The 21,026-nt window shown below is 40.3% G+C and overlaps 1 protein-coding gene across 1 annotated transcript in view; it reads right to left on the reverse strand.

The window, feature by feature from the left end:
- Nucleotides 1-12,485: 12,485 nt before the first annotated feature.
- The window catches only part of tbc1d1 (TBC1 (tre-2/USP6, BUB2, cdc16) domain family, member 1), a 55,055-nt gene continuing 46,514 nt past the window's right edge, over nucleotides 12,486-21,026 (reverse strand). The window contains exons 21-23 of the mRNA XM_085459395.1: nucleotides 20,215-20,384; nucleotides 13,966-14,142; nucleotides 12,486-13,868 (exon numbers count right to left, since the gene is read on the reverse strand). Of these exons, the coding sequence (XP_085315521.1) occupies nucleotides 13,665-13,868; nucleotides 13,966-14,142; nucleotides 20,215-20,384 (551 nt within the window). The 3' untranslated portion in view covers nucleotides 12,486-13,664. The remainder of the gene's footprint in view (nucleotides 13,869-13,965; nucleotides 14,143-20,214; nucleotides 20,385-21,026) is intronic.

Consider the following 21,026-nt stretch of genomic DNA (forward strand, 5'->3'; position numbering starts at 1 on the left):
TTACAGATTTATTCCCATCAGTCAACTCCCTGGAGAACTGGAAAGCTCACCTGTGATCATCTTGTGCTCCTCGTGTTGCTTAACCTCTCCTCGTCTTTAAATAAAGATTGTAAAACTTAATCTGTCATCTTTATTAGCTTTGCATTTGAGTCCACTTGCAACACTTGGCTTAATCAGCCTTGACAGTCACAAAAGAGTTCATGTTCATGATTCAGTCATAACAAAGAGATTAGGCAAAAACGCCATCCACAGAAGAGGCTCGTCTCACATTTGCCAAAAAAAACATCTTCATGATTCCCATGACGTTTGGGAAAACATGAACTTTTTGGAATGTTTGAGTCCCGTTACACCTGATGTAAAGCTAGCATAGCATTTCATAAAAAGAACATCATAGCACCAGTCAAACATGGTGGTCTTAGTGTGATGGTCTGTGGCTGCTTTACTGCTTTAGAACCTAGACGACTTGCAGTAATTGATACAACCGTGAATTCTGCTCCGTACCAGAAAATCCTGAAGGTGAATCCCCGTCCATCAGCTCTGGCACTGAAGTTCGAGAGCACCCTGGTGATACAGCAGCACAATGAGTCGAAGCTCACCAGCAAGTCCACCTCTGAGTGGCAAACAAGTCTGGACTTAAATCAAATGGAGATGCTTTGGTGTGACCTTAGACGGACCGTTAATGCTCGGAAAACCTCCAGTGTGGCTAAATTAAAAACAAAAGAGAAGAGTGGGCAAAAATTTGTGAAAGACTCTTTGCCAGTTATCACTAACAGTTCTTACCGCCAAAGGTGACACAACTATTTATTAGGTTTCGGGGAAAATGACATTTCACACAGGGTCAGGTAGAATTTTTATAGTTTTTTCCCTCTTAAGCATCATTTAAAAAAATGCATTCTGTATTTGCTTTGTCTAATAATGTGAAACATTTAAGTCTGACATATAAACAAAAAACTGAGAAATCAAGAAGGGGGCACATAATTATTCACAGCACTGCACATACATTTACATTTAAGTCCAGGTTGTGATAGATGCAGATACCGCTGCCCTCTCGTCCATGTCAGAAATTTTTCACCTCAGTGAGACTTTTACCTCGAAAAATAATAAATGATAAACCTTTTTAGTTCCTCCCTATTACCTCCTTATCTCAAAAAACAAAACAAAAAAACATGTTCACCTCATAAAGTTTTTATTTTTCCCTCTTTTGCTTAAGATAGATCTGCACACATCCTTAGACCACACACACTCATTTTAATGTTTATACAAATATCTTATTTTGTAGCTTTATGTCTTCGTGTCTCATCCTTTTGTTTCAAAACAAAGCATGAGAAGGAAAAAAGAAAGAAAGAAATGCAATTACAGATTTATAGATTTTTTCTATGCTGAATAGACCTCCTGAAATAACTAGTTGTTCAAGAAAACTGCCTGCTTTGATCAGATGAGTAGTTATGAGTAAGATTAAAAGCAGCGCACCTGTGGCATTTTGGAAAGTTATTTTTACCCTGCTTTAAATATTCATTGCTAAGTGACAGAAATTCAGTCAGGTGGTGTGTGTGCTGACGCCACTCCCAGTCTTCCGATAGCTGCTCATAAATCAACATATTTGTCACCTTCTGTGCAGTTGTCAGTTCAGCACTTTGAGGTAATGAGGCTTTAAAACTGATACCGAGCAAGATAAACGCACCTGTTACCGGCTCCCGCCCCGCCACCACCCTTGACTTGCATTTTTGCTCCTGATTTGCATATAAGCAGTGGTTTGTTGTTCAGTATGTAAGCTGCATTGCACAAATAGCATCATGGCCACAGATATGTCTTATGTGATCTTAATAAAAATGCACATGTGGGGTGAAATAAACGATTGGCTTTCAGTAATTCCAGATTCAAACAAGTCAATTTAGAGTACAAAGGAGGATTTATTAGCACTCTAAATATTAGTTCTTTTTTTTTTTTTTTTTTGCCTGTCCCGTTTGGCTCTCTTGCCATCAGAATTGTTGTCTAAAGGCAAAGAAAGATGCCCAACGGATTTACTTTACCAAATTGACCATCCCAGCCTTGCCGTAATGGTCCATTTGATTCACCTTTTATTGTTTATTTTATTTTCACTTACTGAATACGGGACAGACTTGACTGGGGGAAAGAAGGGGAGAAAGAAAGAGGGAAAGAGAAACAGCTGAGAAGAGGGACGGGGGAGAAGGGCAAAAGACAAAAACCAACAGAATGAGCAGAAAAAAAAAAGAAAAAAATGCATCTATCAATCACCTGGGTCACCTGCTGAGAAAGAAAAAAGAAAACAAGCAGAAGAGAACAAGAGTAATAGAATAAACAACATCACAATGATATATGGGAATATGACAGTAAATACTAAATATTAAACATTATTGTGCAGCACATAACATCAACAGAACACAGTGTGCTTTGAGGTAGGAGCCAAAAAGGGTGTAGTTTGTGGGTGTGATCACCCGTGTGTACACCTGTGAGCATGGACGCGCTTGTTTTTTTAAAAGGTTCCTTCATGTAATGATCTGCTAGAGGGTGTGGGGGGGCCACAGCCCCGACCTCCAGGGTATGAAGCAGGTATGGAGGAGATCAAAACTCCAGACATCCAGAGGCCCCCAGAACACAAGTGACCAAGGAAGACCAACAGAGGGGCAGCCGCGCCACTGTCCCAGAAAGAGCTGAGGAGAGTCCCAGATGAGGGCTCACTCAGCAGCCGCGGAGCAGAAGCCGGGGGGGGGGGGTTGCAGTGACGCGCCCGTGAGCTCCGCCGGCAGCCAGCCGTGCCTGAGTGACCGAGCCCCAGGCCGAGAGGCCGGGGGCACCCCACCTCCGAAGTGGCCCGAGCGAGCCCCAGGCTCCAGGCCCCGATAAGCGGCCGCCAAGGAGTGAGCCAGTGTGTACCTGGACGCCCATCCCCGGACACAGAGAACCACCAACGCACCGACGTCTGAGGGAGTCCGCCACTGGCAGGGGAAATATTAGTTCTTTAGTGGCCAAAAAGCAGGTAAAAGTTACCCATTCATGGAAATGGTTGCCACCTGTACCACTACACACTACACTACACTGAACTATGACTGTTGAATGGCTTACCATGAAATTCGGTGTAATATCTATCTATATAGATAGATATTACACCGATTATATATATATATATATATATATATATATATATATATATATATATATATATATATATATATATAATCGGTGTAATATCTATCTATATAGATAGATATTACATATATATTACATAATATATATTACATATATATTACATATATATATATATATATATATATATATATATATATATATATAATCGGTGTAATATCGGTGTAATATCTATCTATATAGATAGATATTACACCGATTATATATATATATATATATATATATATATATATATACATATATTTAGTTATATGTATGTATATGTTTCTTTGTCCAGTTTCTTTAATTATTTTTAATGGCTCAGTTAAAAAAAATGAGCACTATCAAATGCTGGCGTGAAAAAGTAAGCGTCTTAGTCATGTTAATGTGCCTTGGGCATATTCGACAACACCTGAGAGTGTGTGTGGTAGGTGTCAATGTTAAATTAAACTGTCACAAAAATATATACCTTTAATTAAAAAAGTCAGAGCAGGAGGAGTTGCTCAGAAAAAGCCTTTGTGATGAATGGATGGTGATGACAGGAGCTGCTTTCATTTTGAGCTACCAGGAATAAACCTCTCCAATACTACTGCAGAGTGTGTTTGTTTACTGGATTCTTTGCAGCACACTTCCAAGTTAAGCATTATGAAAACCCACCTTGATGATTATTTAAGGATTCTACAAGACGGCATTTTTCTAAATTATTGATGCATGATTAAAGCCCTGTGTGTGTGTGTGTGTGTGTGTGTGTGTGTGTGTGTGTGTGTGTGTGTGTGTGTGTGTGTGTGTGTGTGTGTGTGTGTGTGTGTGTGGCCAGTCATTGTAAAGATTCAGCCACATTCCTACACATTCAAAACTTGTTCAACAAAAACAAACCAAACAAATAAAGAAGTAATTAAAAGAATAGTGCATATATTTTTCTCTGCATCAAAACAGATTTAAAGACATTATGCAGATCAGGTCACATGCATGTTAAAATCAAGTATTTCTTCTGCGCTAATTAACTGATTTCTTTTTCTGCAGAAAAAACCCCACGTTTCAATCATTAAAAGCAAAAAAGCTTCTTGAGGTAACTTGGGGCTTGAAGACTGCCAGTATGTGCAGCTTGTGAGCTGCGTGTCCATGGATCAGTGTGTGCACGTTTGTGTGCACAGTGCAGTGTTTGAGTGCGTAAGTGTGTGTGTATTTTGGGTGGGGTCTCTATGAATCGTTTCCCCACCCTGCAGGGAGTAGTGCTTCCTCTCCAGGGTTCAGAAATAACCAACAGACAGCTTTATTGTTCGAGAACCTGCCTGCTGTCTCTCTCTCTGACACACACACACACACACACACACACACACACACACACACACACACACACACACACACAAAGACCCCATCCCTTTCACAGATCTGTGCAACTGACAAGTAAAGTCTTGGTTACACCCTGGCTCAGAGGAAGGGAGGAAGAAGGAGAGAGCGAGGGAGGGCGAGAGAGGGATGCACAAACAGGGAGGGAGAGAGCGAGAGAGAGCTGGGGGGGGGGGTTAAAGGGAGGGGTTTGTGGACACTTGATGTGCTGACAGGACAGTGGTGGACACACCCGGACTGTGGCGCCTGACCTCCTGCAACAAACAGAGGCGGCCTTACACACACACACACACACACACACACACACACACACACACACACACACACACACACACACACATTCATGTAACATCATCCTCCCTGGTGTTGCAGGTCGTGTTTGCTGTGTTCAGCTCCATGTTAGCAGTTTGTGACTCAGCAGGATAACTACAATCTGTTTCTTTTATAATCCGTGCCTCTGTCTTACTCAGAGGTCGCTCACACAGACTCAGCAACGCACTGCACTCTTCAGATTTACTCGAGTACTGTAACTAGCTACCTGGGTATTTCCATTAATGGTGCATTCATGACTGTGTCTCCAATAGTTTTCAGAGATATGTGTAACTTTGCAGCTAAGGACTGTTTTTCAACCATGTGATGTTTTTATAAAAATTTACATTGAACTCCAAAGGAGCATCTAAAATGGTCTGAACGAAATGATCCTCATCACTGTAAACACAGTACGATACAGTGAAAATGAATGTTTCCACAGGTCTCAGTGACTGTAAAGCCACGTCTACTAGCAATAACTTTGAAGTAGTCACTTTCTTGGTGACTTTATCAGCCTCACATGATCACATTTCATTAAGGTTATTAAGGTTTGAAGGCATTTGTTAACGCACAGCTCTCTCAAAGTCTCGCCACAGCATTTTAGTCAGATTTGATTTTTTTTTTCTTTCTCAGCCGTTCTGTTGCGGATTTGCTCCGGTGCTTCGTACCATTGTTCTGTCGCTGTGCATTTAAGGTCAAACGTCTCCACTTTGGTCTGCTCTGTCCAAATAACGTCGTTCCAGATGTTTTGTGGTTTGTTCAGATGTAGCTTTACAAACTTGAGCTGTGCTGTCATGCTCTTTTTAGAGAAAATTGTCTTTCTCCTGCAAACTCTTCCAAACAAGACAAACTTGTTGAGTGTTTTTCTGATGGTGCTGTGATTGACTTTAACATTTTACATATGCCAGCTGAGGCCTGTAGACCCTGAGATGTAATTCTTGGGTTTATTTTTACAACTCCTTTGTACCTGAGGTTGAACCTGCTGGGTATCATGTCCTGGGAAGATTAGCAGCTGTCTTCAGTGTAAGTTTGCACTTAATTTTTAATTTTACCTGGATCTTTTGATCAATTTTGATATTTTTTTACGAGTTCAATATTTTTCCTCACCACTGTAAATACTTTAAGAGAGCTAAGTAAAAACAGAGTTCCTTTCAGGGTTTAATCAGGGTTAAAGGTCAGAGTCAGAGAACCTGAAAGCCTTGAAGCGTACCGTTAGTGACTCACACCAAGAAATTAATCATATGCTGACACTTCCTATGCTGTCATCTACTGCTAATCATAAAGAGTGTGTTATAATAACTACAGAGGATTTGACCAAACAGAGGTCAAACTTTTATGACTTAAGTCCTAAACAGCTCTGATATAAGCGGTAATAAATCATTGTTCTTTTAAAATGCAACCTGCCGCATCCTCAAAGCACCGATTGGCATTTTTGCTGCTTTGATTTATAACAGTTTATTAAACAAACACGCCCTGACTGTTTTATACTCTGATAAACTCAATATGTGGAATGAGAACAATGAATAAGAAAAATGCTTTGCTGCTTATTTTGAGGCACTTTATATTAATTATTTTTAAAGATAATTTTACTTATTTTGACTATATATACTCTAGTTGATGGTTTTGGAGCACAGTTGAATAATTTATTCAGACTTTTAAATAACAGGAGAAAAAAGGAAATGAATGATTTCTAAGAGAATTATTCAATCCAAGACTGCATTCACTGGCTGGTTCTTTGCATGCCATCATCTGATTGGCTCTAAGAGATCTCACAAAAAAAAAAAGTGTTAACTTGACATGTGCTCAAATAATTGGTAGACTGAAAATATAGAAAAAATATAAACTGTAAATATGACACACACACACACACACACACACACACACACACAAAACATGTTTCCATTGACTGGGAGGAAGAAACAAAACAAAGTAAAATAAGAGGCATCTGCATGCAGAATTGCACAACATTGACATGTTAGCTAACAGTTGGATCTGAAGTGTCTGGGTGGCGTGATGAAACACTCACACACACGTAGAGACGGCGATGTTGAAACAGACTGGGTGGAATATATATGTGCAATTTCCTTGCCAAGAATGAAATTTCTTAGAAGCGACTTACTGTTGCTCTGTTACCAAAGCCTTTTTTAATTTACATTTAGACTTTCTGACACACCCAGATGTGCTGTAAAGAAGAATGAACTCATCTGAGGCATCTGCCAAAACAAACCCCTGTGACAGATTTGTGTCAAACATGATTTCTGGTAAGGTTCCTGTAATGCAGGGTGGATGGATGACGTGAAATAAAGTGCAGCGATAGCGAGACTTCATTAAAAATAAAACTTATATTACAAAAGATTAATAAATATAATGCGAGTGTTACTCTCGCTTCTGGTGTGGTAGAGTTCTCCTCTCTCGCTGGTGGTAAAACTAGCTTCCATAATGAATACAAACTTTTACGCTGTTGTCTACCTGACACACACACACTTAAATGTTACAGATAAAATACAAAATGAGGTTAATTATATAATGAAGTCAGCCATTTAAAATCATAAAATAATAGAGCAAAAGCTACTATCCAGCATTTGCAACATTGAATCTAATTACCAAAAATAAATACACAATCCATAACTAAGGTTATTTTACTGTGTTATATTCACCAGCTCAATGCATTTAGTTCAAAGTGAGCATCAGAATGGGGAAGAAATGTAATTTAAGTGACTTGACCGGTGACCCGGTGTCACTCCTGTCAGCGAAGAACAGGAAACTGAGGCTACAATTCCCAAAACTAGACAATAGAAGACTGGAAAAATGTTTCCTGGCCTGAAGAGTCTATTTCTGTTGCAGTATTCAGATGGTAGGGTCAGAACGTGGTGCAAACAACATGAAAGCCTGGATCCATCCTACTGAGTGTCAAAGTTTCAGCCTGGTGGAGTGTAACGGTGTGGGGGGGGGGAATCTTGGCACACTTTGGAGCCCTCAGTACCACCTGAGCATCATTTAAACTGTCTTTACGCTGTACAGACTCCGCTGATGAGCGTTTAATTAATTTGTTTAATTAATTAATTTGTTGTTTTATGTTTTATTTTTATTTCCACAGCATACCTGAGCATTGCTGCTGACCACGTCTATCCCTTTACGACCACATTGTACTCAGGGTGAAGGAGATAAAGGCCTTGAATCGGACTTGAACCTTTAGCCTTATGGTTAATACATTTTTAATAACCATGTAGAAAAATGATCTCCATTGTTACTGTAAAGCTGTAAATTACATTCAGGAAACTTGATAAATTCTCTGCAGTGCATCTATAAACACTATCTGGATGGCTTTCATAAAGGATTGTTATAAAACTTGGTTTAAAGAACCTTTAACTGAGTCCTGTTTCACTTTCACTCCCTGTTCGGTTAGATTAAGGCTGCCTTGTTAGGTTTAGGAAAAGATCGTCGTTTTGGATTAAAATACACCAGTTCACAGCCTAAATCTGCACACTGAATACACTTTAAGGGTACCCAGTGCATTACAAGCAACACCTTATCTGTATCTCCAAGGAGGATTTAATGCACCGGAGAATAAAAACACTGATCGAAATCTTTTACAGACGATAAAGAAAAACAGTCATCTTTAACAAATGCATATATGTGGACAGTGTATGAAATATTATATGTGAGTATGCTATCAAAATGCCATCGTTAAACTTTCAGCACAATAAATATTATTAAAAATGAACCTTAAAATAATCAGTGTTTATTTCACAAACTAATGAAACAACCAATAAAACAAGTCCACATAAATCACAACATTATTTTTGATTAGAAACATTACTGTTATCTAGCAATGTTTGCTAAACAGCATAGTTGTCCAGCCACTTTTTGAACATCAGTAACACAAGCAGATACAGATTACAGCAAGTCAGTTTTGCTTTGATTGTTACATAATCAATATTAATATTACATTTAAAGCCTGGTAGCAACTTTTTCTTTTCACTTACAGCAGCAGAGCACGTGTCAGAGGTGGGGTCAAGGAGAGGCTCCTGCCTGTCACAGACTCGTTCAGCCAGCGGTGAGTGCACTAATACTGATAATGACGTGTGTTTTAATAGTCTGAGACATTAACATTAAATGGACTTTGTGGATATTTCTGTTTTTTCCAAAACATCCAAAAGGAACAAATGTCATTAACTTCTTCTGTTTCCTCTCACAATCCTATTCAAAGTGAGATCAAACGAATAATGAATGGGGAGAAAATAGGAAAATCATTCTTAAGCAAGTTAAAACAAACATTCAGATTATTATTATTTTTTTAAATAGGCTTGAGGGTGAAAGTAAAGCGAGAAGCTTCAAAGGTCTTGTTTAATCAGGACCTGACTTTACAGCCTCCATCGCTCTGAATTACCTGGGCGCTAAAGGGAAAGTAGCTGCTTATCAATATTTAGTGCTGCTGCAGTGCTTTATGGGCTGTTACTGACACTGCCTGACCTTTTGTACTGACCCTCATCACGGCACTTGATGTGCTGTTACAGTCCTTTAAACAGAGCATCACTGATGATTATAAACCATCTAAATTACTTTATAAAGCACATGAAAGCGTGAAATTTATATTTGCTGGTGCATAAAGGTGAGCAGATAACATCCTACCCTGATATATTTCTTCATATTTCAGGGGTTGGTTTAGTTCCTCCTGCACACATCCTTTACTGATGGCACAAGGGATTTTTTTTGTTGCAGCAGCAGGATAGAATAAAAACAGAACAGTCTACAATGAAGTTCTGTTCAATTAAATTTTATCTACATAGGTCCAAATCACAACAACAGTCGCCTCATGGTGCTTTATATTGTAAGGTCGACCCCACAATAATGCATACAGAGAAAAACCCAACAATCATATGACCCCCTACGTGCAAGCACTTTGGCGACAGTGTGAAGGAAAAACTCCCTTTTAACAGGAAGAAACCTCCAGCAGAACCAGGCTCAGGTTGGGGTGAGAGAAGGAAGACAGGATAAAAGACATGCTGTGGAAGAGAGCCAGAGATTAATACCAAGTATAAATTGGAGTCTAATAAATATATATATTTCAAACCACTGATGCACAAATACAACAGTGATAGAAACAAAAAAAGCAAAGTGGGCCCTGAGTATTCACTCATATTTTATTACAACCATAAGCAGAAGCCATACGTTAGAGCAGTGGCTTCCCAAAGGTAAACAAAGCTAAACAGATCATCTCGAAACTAACACACAGGTTCTTCATTATTACTGAAATATTATAGCTTAAAATTCCTCCATCAGGCTCTTGGATGGCGGGAGTTCGCGTCAGGTTTTAAGGAGGATACAGGCATGTGGTGTAGCTGATCCTGCTGGGAAGGGCTGGGCACGGCCGGGCTGAGGCGGAGTGTGGACAAGTAAACAGATGCCAAGTCAAATAAAACTCTGCAATGGAACAGCTCTGGGCAGCAGGACACATTTAACACAAACACACACACTTTGTACACATTCAGTAGACTGTTTACACACAGCGTAGGCAGCGCAGCAGACGCGGGGTGATCCAGCTCCATCGCAGCTCACTCAACCAGAGAAAATCTGTAAGCCGAGTTTCAACCACAGTCATGTGACAAATCATCTTTCCCCAACAGAGAAGAAGCTTGTTCCCTTTTCAGCCTGTAACATTAGGAGCTCTGACACAGCAGGTGCGACACACACACACATGTGCACACACCACTGTTACAAAACCCCATAATTGCAACATAAGAAACCTCATTTATCAGGCGGTTCTGGTGGGCTGTGAGGTGTGGCCACGTAAGGAGCAGTCATGCTAATCAGTGACATTTACAGATGAAGGTGTGTCTGGCTTCTGGATGTTATGTAGAGAACATGACTCTCTTTGTTGCTGCTTCATGGAAATCTCCACTCAGCTGCAGTGTTTGGTTTGGATCAAGACATGAGCTGTGCATTCACCCCACAGATCAGCGAAGCAGTTAACAGACAGTATTAGCAATTCTTCTGTTGATCCCTGAGGCTCAGGCAAAGTCTTTGTTCTCACATGGCCGGTCAGAGGTCATTTACAGAGCAGCACCACTTCTGGACCTGGAAGGCCTGGCTTTCTCAAATTCATGGTGTATTTGATTATGAGGGAGTAGCTGATGCAAACAGATGCCCTGCACTCCAACTGAATGCCACTTATAGGGCCCAAAGGGCTCCACAACCAGAAAAAAGTCCAACATATTTTGGGAAAAAGAATAATCAGGTGTTGAAGTTTGACTGGGAAAGATATTTCTGAATGAGCTTCAACCACTTTTTAAATTATTATTATTAGGGTGACAAAAGTTAGAGCGGCAAAGCTGGGATGCTTTGTACAGGTGCAGAGGAGGGATAGTGGATATACTGGACGAGGATGCTAGGGATAGGGGCAGCTGAAGGTACACGTTTAACTGTATTTTTTATATTACTTATTAAAATAAAACATTATTTTATTAATATTTGAGGCAGAAAAAAAACAGCACACTCACCTGTGGCTTTCTTCCATTTTTCAGTCCTTTGTTTGCAGCCATGTCATCTATTGCCAACATTAATTAATTATAATTTAATTTTGGGTGGTTTTTTGGCCATGCTCAAAAGTAATTAATACACTTCAGGATATTCCAGGATTGCTTTTAACACTTGGAAATCCATTGATGTCAGTGACTGCCTGAAGTCTATAACTCAGGGACGTCATCAAAGACTGTTTTTCCTCCTTTGAGATATTCTGTCAGACTTCTATAGCAAAACTTTTGTAAAACACCTTGAATTAGAGCTGGAAGTCTGCATTTCAATCACACGCGGCCTGTTTCATTCAGTATTCACTTTGGTGGTGTACACAGTTCACCAAACTATAAAAAAAAGTGTCTTATAGACCTACTAACTGTAATATGATCATTGCATAGCGTATCAAACTGTAGCTAATTTTTAATTCATTAACATCCCAACTTAAGCGTGGTATATAGAAACGCACCATTTATGTGCTTCTTTTCTTTAAATTGAATAAGCACATTTTACTCTTGCACACAAATAACCTGTAGCAAACTCCATGAGTGACATTTCTGTGATTAAAAACACAAAATCAAACAAGCAAAAAAAAAAAAAAAAAACCCATCCAAGAATGGCTCCAACCCGACTGGGTGGCTGATTAAGACATGCTTGGAGAGGCCCGTGAACAGGTTTAGGAATGGAAGGAGAAAAAGATCTCTCGGTGAAATCGTATAGTCCTCTTGCATTCTGCTTGACTAACAGAACAACCCAATCACAGAGGGCAAAAAACAAAACAAAAACTAAGCATGCATGTACACGCACTACAAAATATTTTGCAGAAATTCCGTTTTCTGTCTTGTCTGGGGTCTTGCTGTTGGTGTTTTTTTTGGCTTTCCTGTTTCATGTACCCACTCTCACACTATATGCAAACTAACAGGGTCACAACTTGCCCGAACACGCCGCTTCTCCAACCTCAGGAGGAGTTCCTGTTAACAAATACGTCTGTGTTTTAAGTACGGTGTACAGCGCACGTCTATGTACTGGAAACCTTATATTGGTATTCAAAAATGACTGACATGTTTAGACAGGAGGTGGAAGAATCTATACATCCGACACATGTTGGTCTGGAGTGCAACACACTCACTCACACACACACGCACAAAGAAAGCTGGCTTCAGACGTGCTGGAAGAATATGAAATGTATTTTAAAGTACAGAGTAGCAATAATCATAGTAAAACAGAACATGTGCAAAGAGAGTCAGGGGTAAAAGAAAAATATCTTTACAGTGTAAACCGACAGGTTTGTTGCAATCAGTGAGAACATTGACACGCAGTGACATTCAAACACTCACGTACAGGCACACCAAGCTGCAGCTCGGGCTGAAGAATTCAGTGTGTTGCATACAGTAAATGATTTACGGGTGACAGATTGTCTCAACAGCAGAAGTTTTCCTCTTTAAAGTTAGCGTCTTTTGCCGTAATTTTGAGTAGCTCCTCAGTAAATGTGTGGACTTCCCCTCGCTGGAGCGGCACGGCTAAGATATCAGATTTTTCCCATCAATGCAGATGAATTGACATGTGTTTAAAGGTGAAACAACAGGATGTGAAATGAACTGGATTTATTGTGTTGCTTTTCCTGGAAGCTGCTGTAACTTAAATGAAGTTCAAGTTCAAATTGCGCAGGGCCAGGAAAGCCTAGGAAGAATCAAAAATAGTTCACCCCTGATCTCAGAATATGAGCACCATCATCATCATTTAGCCGATGTTATATTTAACCTTTGCATTACAAACCCCCCCCAAAACATTTTGCTGCCGTTTATTTCTTCACCCATCCCTTCATCTCACCTCCTTCTTACAATCTCATTTTCTTTGGGAGGAACTTGTGTTTCTTAATTAATGTGATATTTGTAACAGTGCTCTGAATACTGCAGAGTGGAGTCTTTGTTCTACAAGCTTGCTGTACATTTTTTGCTGCATCCAAAAACACAAACAAACTCCATTTATCACACACACACACAAACACACACACACAAACACACACACACACACACACAGGTGCAAAAGTATTTTAACAGCCGAGGCCCGGCGGTACAGTCAGCGCCATCTTTGGGGATTATTTATGTTTATTTATTAGAGCACAGGAAGAGAGTACTATCCTTCAACCTCAATCCCATTTCTGCCACTATTTCATCTGTCCTCTTATCATCATCATCATCATCATTATTATTAAAACATTCCAGAGGCGGCAGGATCGAGGCAGAGACTCATTAATCAACCCTCGCCAGCAGGTGAAGCAGCGAGTCCACAGTCCTGCTATCGTGCTGCTCTCTGCCCTCCAGCTTTGATGCTGCTGTGACTGTCTGTCAGACGGACAGTGAAGGCAGCGCCTGTCCGTCGGGGTTGGCGTTTATCCCGAGGTTGGAGAGGAGGCCCTGGAGGTGTGTGATGGTGTTCAGCAGCTGCTTCTTCTCCTCCTCCAGTGCAGAAACCTGCTCCTTCAGCTGCCCCTCTGCCTGGGCCAAAGCCTCCACTCGACTCTCCAGGTTGCACACTCGAGCGTGGGACACCTGGGTGAGAACAGCGAGGGAGCGGTGACCTAATGGAACAAAGAACGGGCAAAGGCAGCTTTTCTTCTTTTGTGCAAGCGTGCGTGTGTGTGTGTACCTGGAGCTCCTCGAGCAGGTCGAGGTTCTGCTGTCGCAGGCTCTGATTGGTCCTCTCCAGCTGCGCAGCTCGCTGGTGCTGGTTGAGGGTCGGGGGCGTGTCCAGCAGCTCATCCTGCAACACGTGGTACTCCACCTCATAGGCTTGGAGCTGCTTGGACACATCCATCTCACAAACCTGAAGCAGAGGCATTTAATAACTCTCAGCTGGGTGAACATTTGAACTGCTTGCAAACAGGAGAATCGTGTTTCCATCGTGTCATACCATTATAAAAGAATGTATGTGAGGAGGATATAAAAGGAATATGACCAGGTTAAAAGTGGGTTTAATTGTTATTTTTACTGATTTGATTGATCTAAAACTCTTGCTTTGGCTTTGTAACTATTTAACTGAGTAATAATGGAAACTCAAAGTACTCCACAAGTTTAGCACTGCTGTTTATAACTCGGCTCTCATTATTGCAGCTCGGTCGTTATTCCTAATTGTTCTCACCAAAGACAACATTTGGAGGCAGTAAACAAAAGCAGCCGCACAATCACACAATTCAACAAGACTTCAAACACATTCGGTTTAGAGCTGCTCATTAACTGAGATTTCTCATATATATCTATATATTTAAATTAAAAAAATAGTCTTTTGCTCACGTGTATTCCCTTTATTTCACTGAGGGCACTTTGTGTTTCTCAGCAAAATTACGTTATCATTACTCACAGCAATGGTGGTCAAAACTAGGAACAAAGCCTCGTGTGAAACTGGGGATGTTTACTCTACAATGTCAACACATTACACACACTGAGCAGGCTGCTGTTGTCCAGACCAAAGAATTTTTCACATTTCGGCATTACAAAACAATGAACTGACCTGGAGTCTCCACACATCCAGTATGTTCACTCCCACTTTTCTTTTTTTTTTTCTCAGATGAAACTGTGAGTCATAACACATGTAACATATACATAATCCGATATGAAAAAGTGGCACTGGAGGGAAAGTACCGGCAAGTAAGCAGTTTGCCATCTCATAGAAATTATAAGATAAGCGCGTACCTTCTAAAGTATAGCTTACCATGAGTTATTAGCTCTGTGTCATCTGTGATAGCTAGGGATGGGTACCGGTATCGGTTCTGACATAAACGGTAGTAACCAGACCGAAAAGCAGCGCACATTTCGGTGCTTTATTTCGGTGCTTTTTTTTTCCTAAGCTGTGATACACTTTAGATTCTAGCCAATCATTTTACGTTTCCGAGGATAGTAGGCGGGCCCAGGTACGTACGTTCTTTTAGAGCAGAGCTACAGATTAAAAATGTCCAAGGCGAAGCGGTCAAAAGTCTGGCTGTACTTCACAGCAAAAGATGCAAACTCAGCAGCAACAAGTGCTTTAAGCTGATACTGTGATACTGTCAAAGGAGGTAACTCCTCAAATCCGATGAAACACCTGGCGACGCGTAGCGTTTTTTTTAAAAGCCGAGAAATGCGCCGTATTTGATAGCTTGCTGCAAGAGCTCACACCGAGCGCATCTACTGTGCGTGGGTTGCCTGTTATCGGACCCGGAGTTAGCAACATCCCCCAAAAACCCGAAGAATAGAGTCCTGGCCCCTAGCCCTGCCAGTGTAGCAGAAATGATGAGGATGATGATGGCAGCAGCAGCAGCCGTTCTTCTCTGCGTGAGTAGCTTAATGTTGTTCGTGTGTAATTTACGTTGAGTAGGCTAACCACGTTATTACATTAATGCATGTAAGGTGAACTAGCAAACATCATCATAGCTACATGTGGCTGTCTTCTTGTTTGATGGCAGATACTCCCTTCACCCTGGCCAAAAAGGCTAAAATGACCAAAGAAAAAGTGGAAAACAGCTAAACATGAGAGGTTTTTGGACAAAGTTTGTTTTTTTTCCATTGATTAAGCACTGCTTCCAGCCAAGAGTGATACCATATATGCCCTCTAGCTGCAGAAAAGGCTAACATTGTTATCTTTTTACAAAAAAAAACAGCTGAACATGAGAGGTTTTTGGACCAATTTTGTGTTCTCCATTCTTTAAGCACCGGTTTGAGCACCGTTTGAGCACCGGCACCATTTCAAAAGTACCGGTTTGGCACCGGTATCGGATAAAACCTAAACGATACCCATCCCTAGTGATAGCTGACAGCCACATTACCGCGCACCTTAATGGTTAACATTTTCTCATGGCAACCATAAATTACACTAAAAAGTGAAACCTGACCAAGACTATGAGATTTTACCCACTCGAGTCGATCAGCGTGAGAGGCCCATCTTACTGACGTGGTATTTTTCCAAATGGTGACGCATGAGGTAAAATTTACATAACTTCACACACACACACTCCACCCATCAGCTGCTCTCATCACTGTTGTAAAGGCAGGGTGTGGCTGGCCCTGATAGCCTCTGTCACTTAAGCAGGATATCATTCTCCTTTGTCTCATTGTGAAGCCATTAAACGGTCTCCTTTAACTGCTGCGAGTTGTAAAACCAGATCTCAAAATGAAACATCTGTTCCGTGAACTTAGTAAAAATGTTTTAATAGTTTCGTGAGCTCATTTAGAGCAACAACAGACAAGAAAAGAACGTCCAGTTTTACAACAGCTAATCTGATGAGCTCGGTGCTGGTTATCGTGTGAACGATGTCTGGTATGAGCGTGAGTAAAGGCACAAAGTCGCCAAAATAAACTGCAGGAGGACCACCAGGAAATTTTTTATAACAAACCTCACAGCTGAACATGGAGGACATTTCAAAGACAAACAAAGGCAAACTGGCTAAAGCTAAAGCTATCCAGAGCTCAGAGCCAGCCACAAGCCAGCAGCCTCGGTATGAGCAACGGATCAAAGATGTTACGAGGAGAATTATGGAGATAAATGAAAACGTTTTTTTATTACATAAATCTTCTCCACCTCCTCAATCCAAAGTTTTATCTGTTAAAACTTTGGATTGAAGACGAGCTGATTTTTGCCATATGTCAAATATAGATCTTAGAAAGAAAACTGAAAGCTGCAAAAATCTGTAGCATTAGGTCCCACAGGAAGTAACAGGCGTTCCTCTGTTTTCACATACGAAGTTCAGATCATTTTAAATAGAATGTTTGTGTTATAAAGGCATCAAATTGTGCAAAAGATCAGTATTTTTGTCACACCGGCTGTTGTAGAATCAGCGTTTCTGCATTTTCAACTAGAGCATGGCGATATGACCAAAAATATTTATCACGATATACATTTGAAAATTTGTGATAACAATATAACTAACGATATAATTGACACTAGACAAAATACTTTACAACTCCTCAACTTTATTAGTGCAAAAAAACAAAAAACAAAAAAACAACCATGAATGTATTTTCACTTAAACAAGCAGCTGTTTTTTTATGTGCATTAAAGTTATATAAAAATTTAACAGTGCAAATGCAAAATCCTTGCTGACAGTTTAACCTAAAGGCATTTCCAGTGGAAATTGGCCAACATATCCTCAGCATAACCATGTATCCACAAAACTTAAAAAGAGGTTATACACATAATAGGGTAATATTATGTTGAAGCGCAGTACGTATCACTCCGCGAGGCTCCTTCCTACGATAGCCGTAATGCTCCGACAATCCATCAAGCGGTGCGGGTTCGTAGCTTAGCAAAGTCGTACTGAAACATTTGACCGATTTTCGAGCGCCGTGTACGACATAAAATTGTTTCCAGGTCAGTAAACACAACCAGAATTCATACATAAGGCACACGGGATTATAAGGGGCACTGTCGATTTTCAGAAAAATCAAAGGATTGGTTTTCCAAAAAACACGGTAATAACGACGGCCCGCTAGCATGCACTACCAAAAATAGTGCTTTGTTGTGTATCTGATGGACGAAAGCTAAACCAGTTCCACACCACTGAAGTTGCAGCATTTTTACAAACCAATTCTGGTTCATCCGTTTCATTCAACGATCAACTTTCGCTCTTCTCATTCTGCGTCGCCGCCATGTGCGTATGTAAACAAAGGCACTGCGCATGCGCCAGTATTACCGTGAACGGTATGATATAGCCCAGCCCTATTTTCAACCATAGAAAAGACCAAATATCAAGAGTCTGATAGAAAACACTGGGGGAAAAAAAAGAAGTTACTTTTTACCGCTGACTAACATTTATCTAGAATAGTTATGCATCACTCGCTCTTTAAAATGAAAGTACACACGTACATTGTGAACAGATATTTCTTTAGGAATTCATAGAGAAAGTCTTTCTCACTGTCCTACATCCAACTAGTTGTTAGTTTTGTTTCAAACATGAAAATTAAAAATCACGCCAGACCAATTGTTCAGCAATGACTCAATTATCTCAATAGGCAAGGTTATTATCGTTAATGAAAACTAACGAAATAACGAAAACTAGAAGTGAAAAAACATTTTCGTTAACGGAAACAAAAATAAAAACAAAAAAAGGAAAACTAACTAAAACTGTAATGAGTGTTCACAAAACTAACTAAAATTACCTGAATTTATAGCAAAAATGTGTTTAGTTTTCATTGATGTGTGCGTGTCATACAATAGTCAAGGGTGAAAATAAGTTTAGTTTCCAGATTTTTCTCTTGCTGTCTCATTATGCCAGCAGGTGGCAGTACGTTAGTCGAGTCGTCTGTGTTGCTGCTCCGTCCACGCGCAGAATCATGTCAGGAAAAGTCGGGAGAAAGCGCCAGAGTCCAATTTGGGATTACTTTGAATATGACTGTGTTTTGGATGAAGCAAGTGTCTTGTAGTGGAAAGAGACAAATTATGAGGGGCATTTCTAAAGGGAAAAAAATCCCACAAACCTTAAAGTGCACTTGAAAAGCTCACACAAGAAGGCTAACCTAGCTTACCTTGAGAAGGTAAGGGAGCACACTCAACCCTCATCCCCAGAAACAGAAGCTAACCCCAGGCAAGGCAGCGTGATGCATCCCGAGACAACAGGACGGAGATATCTACATAACTGTGTGAGTCAATTGCCTTCAAAAAGTTTATCAATTCATATGAACCAAAATTATGAACACCCGGTGCTGCAAGAATTAATAGTCTTATTGGGGCCAAGATATACATTTTATAGTTGCCTGGTATCAATGGTTGTTCATCTGCCTTTATTTATTTATTTATTTAAAGAACCCATAGCTGGGAATGTGAGTTGTCTGTCTCTGCATGTTAGCCCTGCGACAGGCAGGCAACCTGTCCAGGATGCAGGGTATGGTAGCTGGAATAGCAACATACCCAAGGATAAGCAGAAGAGCATGACTGATATGATGAAACTGGGATTTTGTTACACTTAATTATTGCAAACACAACTAAAACTATAACTGAAACTAATCAAAACTAAACTGAAACTAAGGATTTTCAAATAAAATAAAAACTAAACTAAACTAGCAAACAATTGGTAAAAACTAATTAAAACTGATATAAAATTGAAAATCTGAAGTCAAAACTAAATAAAAATAAAAACTAATAAAATCGCAAAACTATTAAAACCCTGTCAATAGGACGATGGCTCACAACCTTTCTATAGCTCCCAAAACTCAATACATAAGATCACACTGATAAAAAAAAAAAAATTAAAAAAAAAAAAAAAAATAGATTTCTGTACTCCAGTGTTAAAATTAGGGCTGCTCAATTAATCGAATTTTAATCACGATTACGATCTGGGCTTTCAACAATCATTAAAAATGACTGAGCCGATTATTAGCCCCTCCCTCGTGCTTTACTCTCGCGCTGCTCCGTGTGGCAAATCGAGCGCACCTCTCTGCATTTCGAACACGTGTCACAACAATTAAGAGGACCCGAGGGAAGCTCGGAAAGCTAAGCAGAAGTTATTTGGAGAGGAGAGTGACTGCCGTTGGTTGAAAAGAGAGGTAAAGAAAACTTCAGTGGTGTGGAAACATTATGGGTTCGCGGAGTCAGACGTGGATCAAGTAGACATAGTGTGTAAACTTTGCTACAGTGTCGTAGCTGCACCACAGAGCAACACTGCAAAGTTCACTAAACATAGATGTTTACATTTTTCATTTATTTTTTATATTGCAAACATTTGCACTGTTATCAGTATTTGCACACTATTTTATATTATTTTTTAAAGTCATTATTCAATACATTGTTATTGTTAAATAAATATCGTCAAATAATCGAGATCTCAATTTCAGTGAAAATAATCGCGATTATCATTTTTGCCATAATCGAGCAGCCCTAGTTAAAATGAGTAGTTACACATTACTAAACAACTTTGTCTCCTTGTCTAACCTGGTTGATGGTTTTCTCCATCTGTACAAGGCCCAGGTTGGGTAGCATGGTCTTGATGAAATCCACAATAGACTCCAAGCTGTCGTGCTGCAGGATCAGAGGCTTGTGGCTCCCCAGCAGGCTTAAGGCCACCTTGAAGATGACCTCTGACCCCTGCAGAAACACCATATCTGACAGAGGACAAAAAGGAAGGATAAGTTACAGAGGCAAGCGGGGAAAAAACCCAGAAAACACAGGGAAAGGAGGCTAAAAAAGGCTCTAGCGTGACGGCACTCTTAAATTACATATTGTAAAAATCAATACTGACATGTGCTGACAGCAGAGCTTACCCTGTTTAATGGCAACTTAAAGGCTCATTAATGGGAACAATGATTTGACGTCAGCAGAAAACGTTTAAGCAAACATAAATGTAGGCCATTGTGAATCTGCAGAGCCAGAGAGCATTTGTGTGTGTATACTGTGAATACATCAGGGTGTGGTAAGGGTTAGGCAGGATTGCATGAGATCATACAGAAGATTAAGGAATGGCAGCAGAGGTGTGGGCCCCACAGATGATATCAAAAACCTGACAGTGCAAATGTGATGGCCGCTAAGCGCAACACACGCACGCTCGTGCACGTCAACACACACACAAATGAAGTGTTATGCTCAGATGAGCACAAGGAGCCAGTGAGTCTGGTTCAATGACTGAGTACTATGTAAGAAATTAGGCGTGAAAACAAAAGTGCGGAAGGAATGAGGTAGAGAGAAAGGCAACTGCAGAAAACATATACCCTCTGTGGGCGTGATGGCATTTACACAAATGAGGAAAA

Source organism: Copadichromis virginalis, linkage group LG6 (genome assembly GCF_057382275.1).
Source record: "Copadichromis virginalis isolate Kocher_CV1m ecotype Utaka linkage group LG6, C_Virginalis_male_GT1.1, whole genome shotgun sequence".
Taxonomy (NCBI): Eukaryota; Metazoa; Chordata; class Actinopteri; order Cichliformes; family Cichlidae; genus Copadichromis; species Copadichromis virginalis.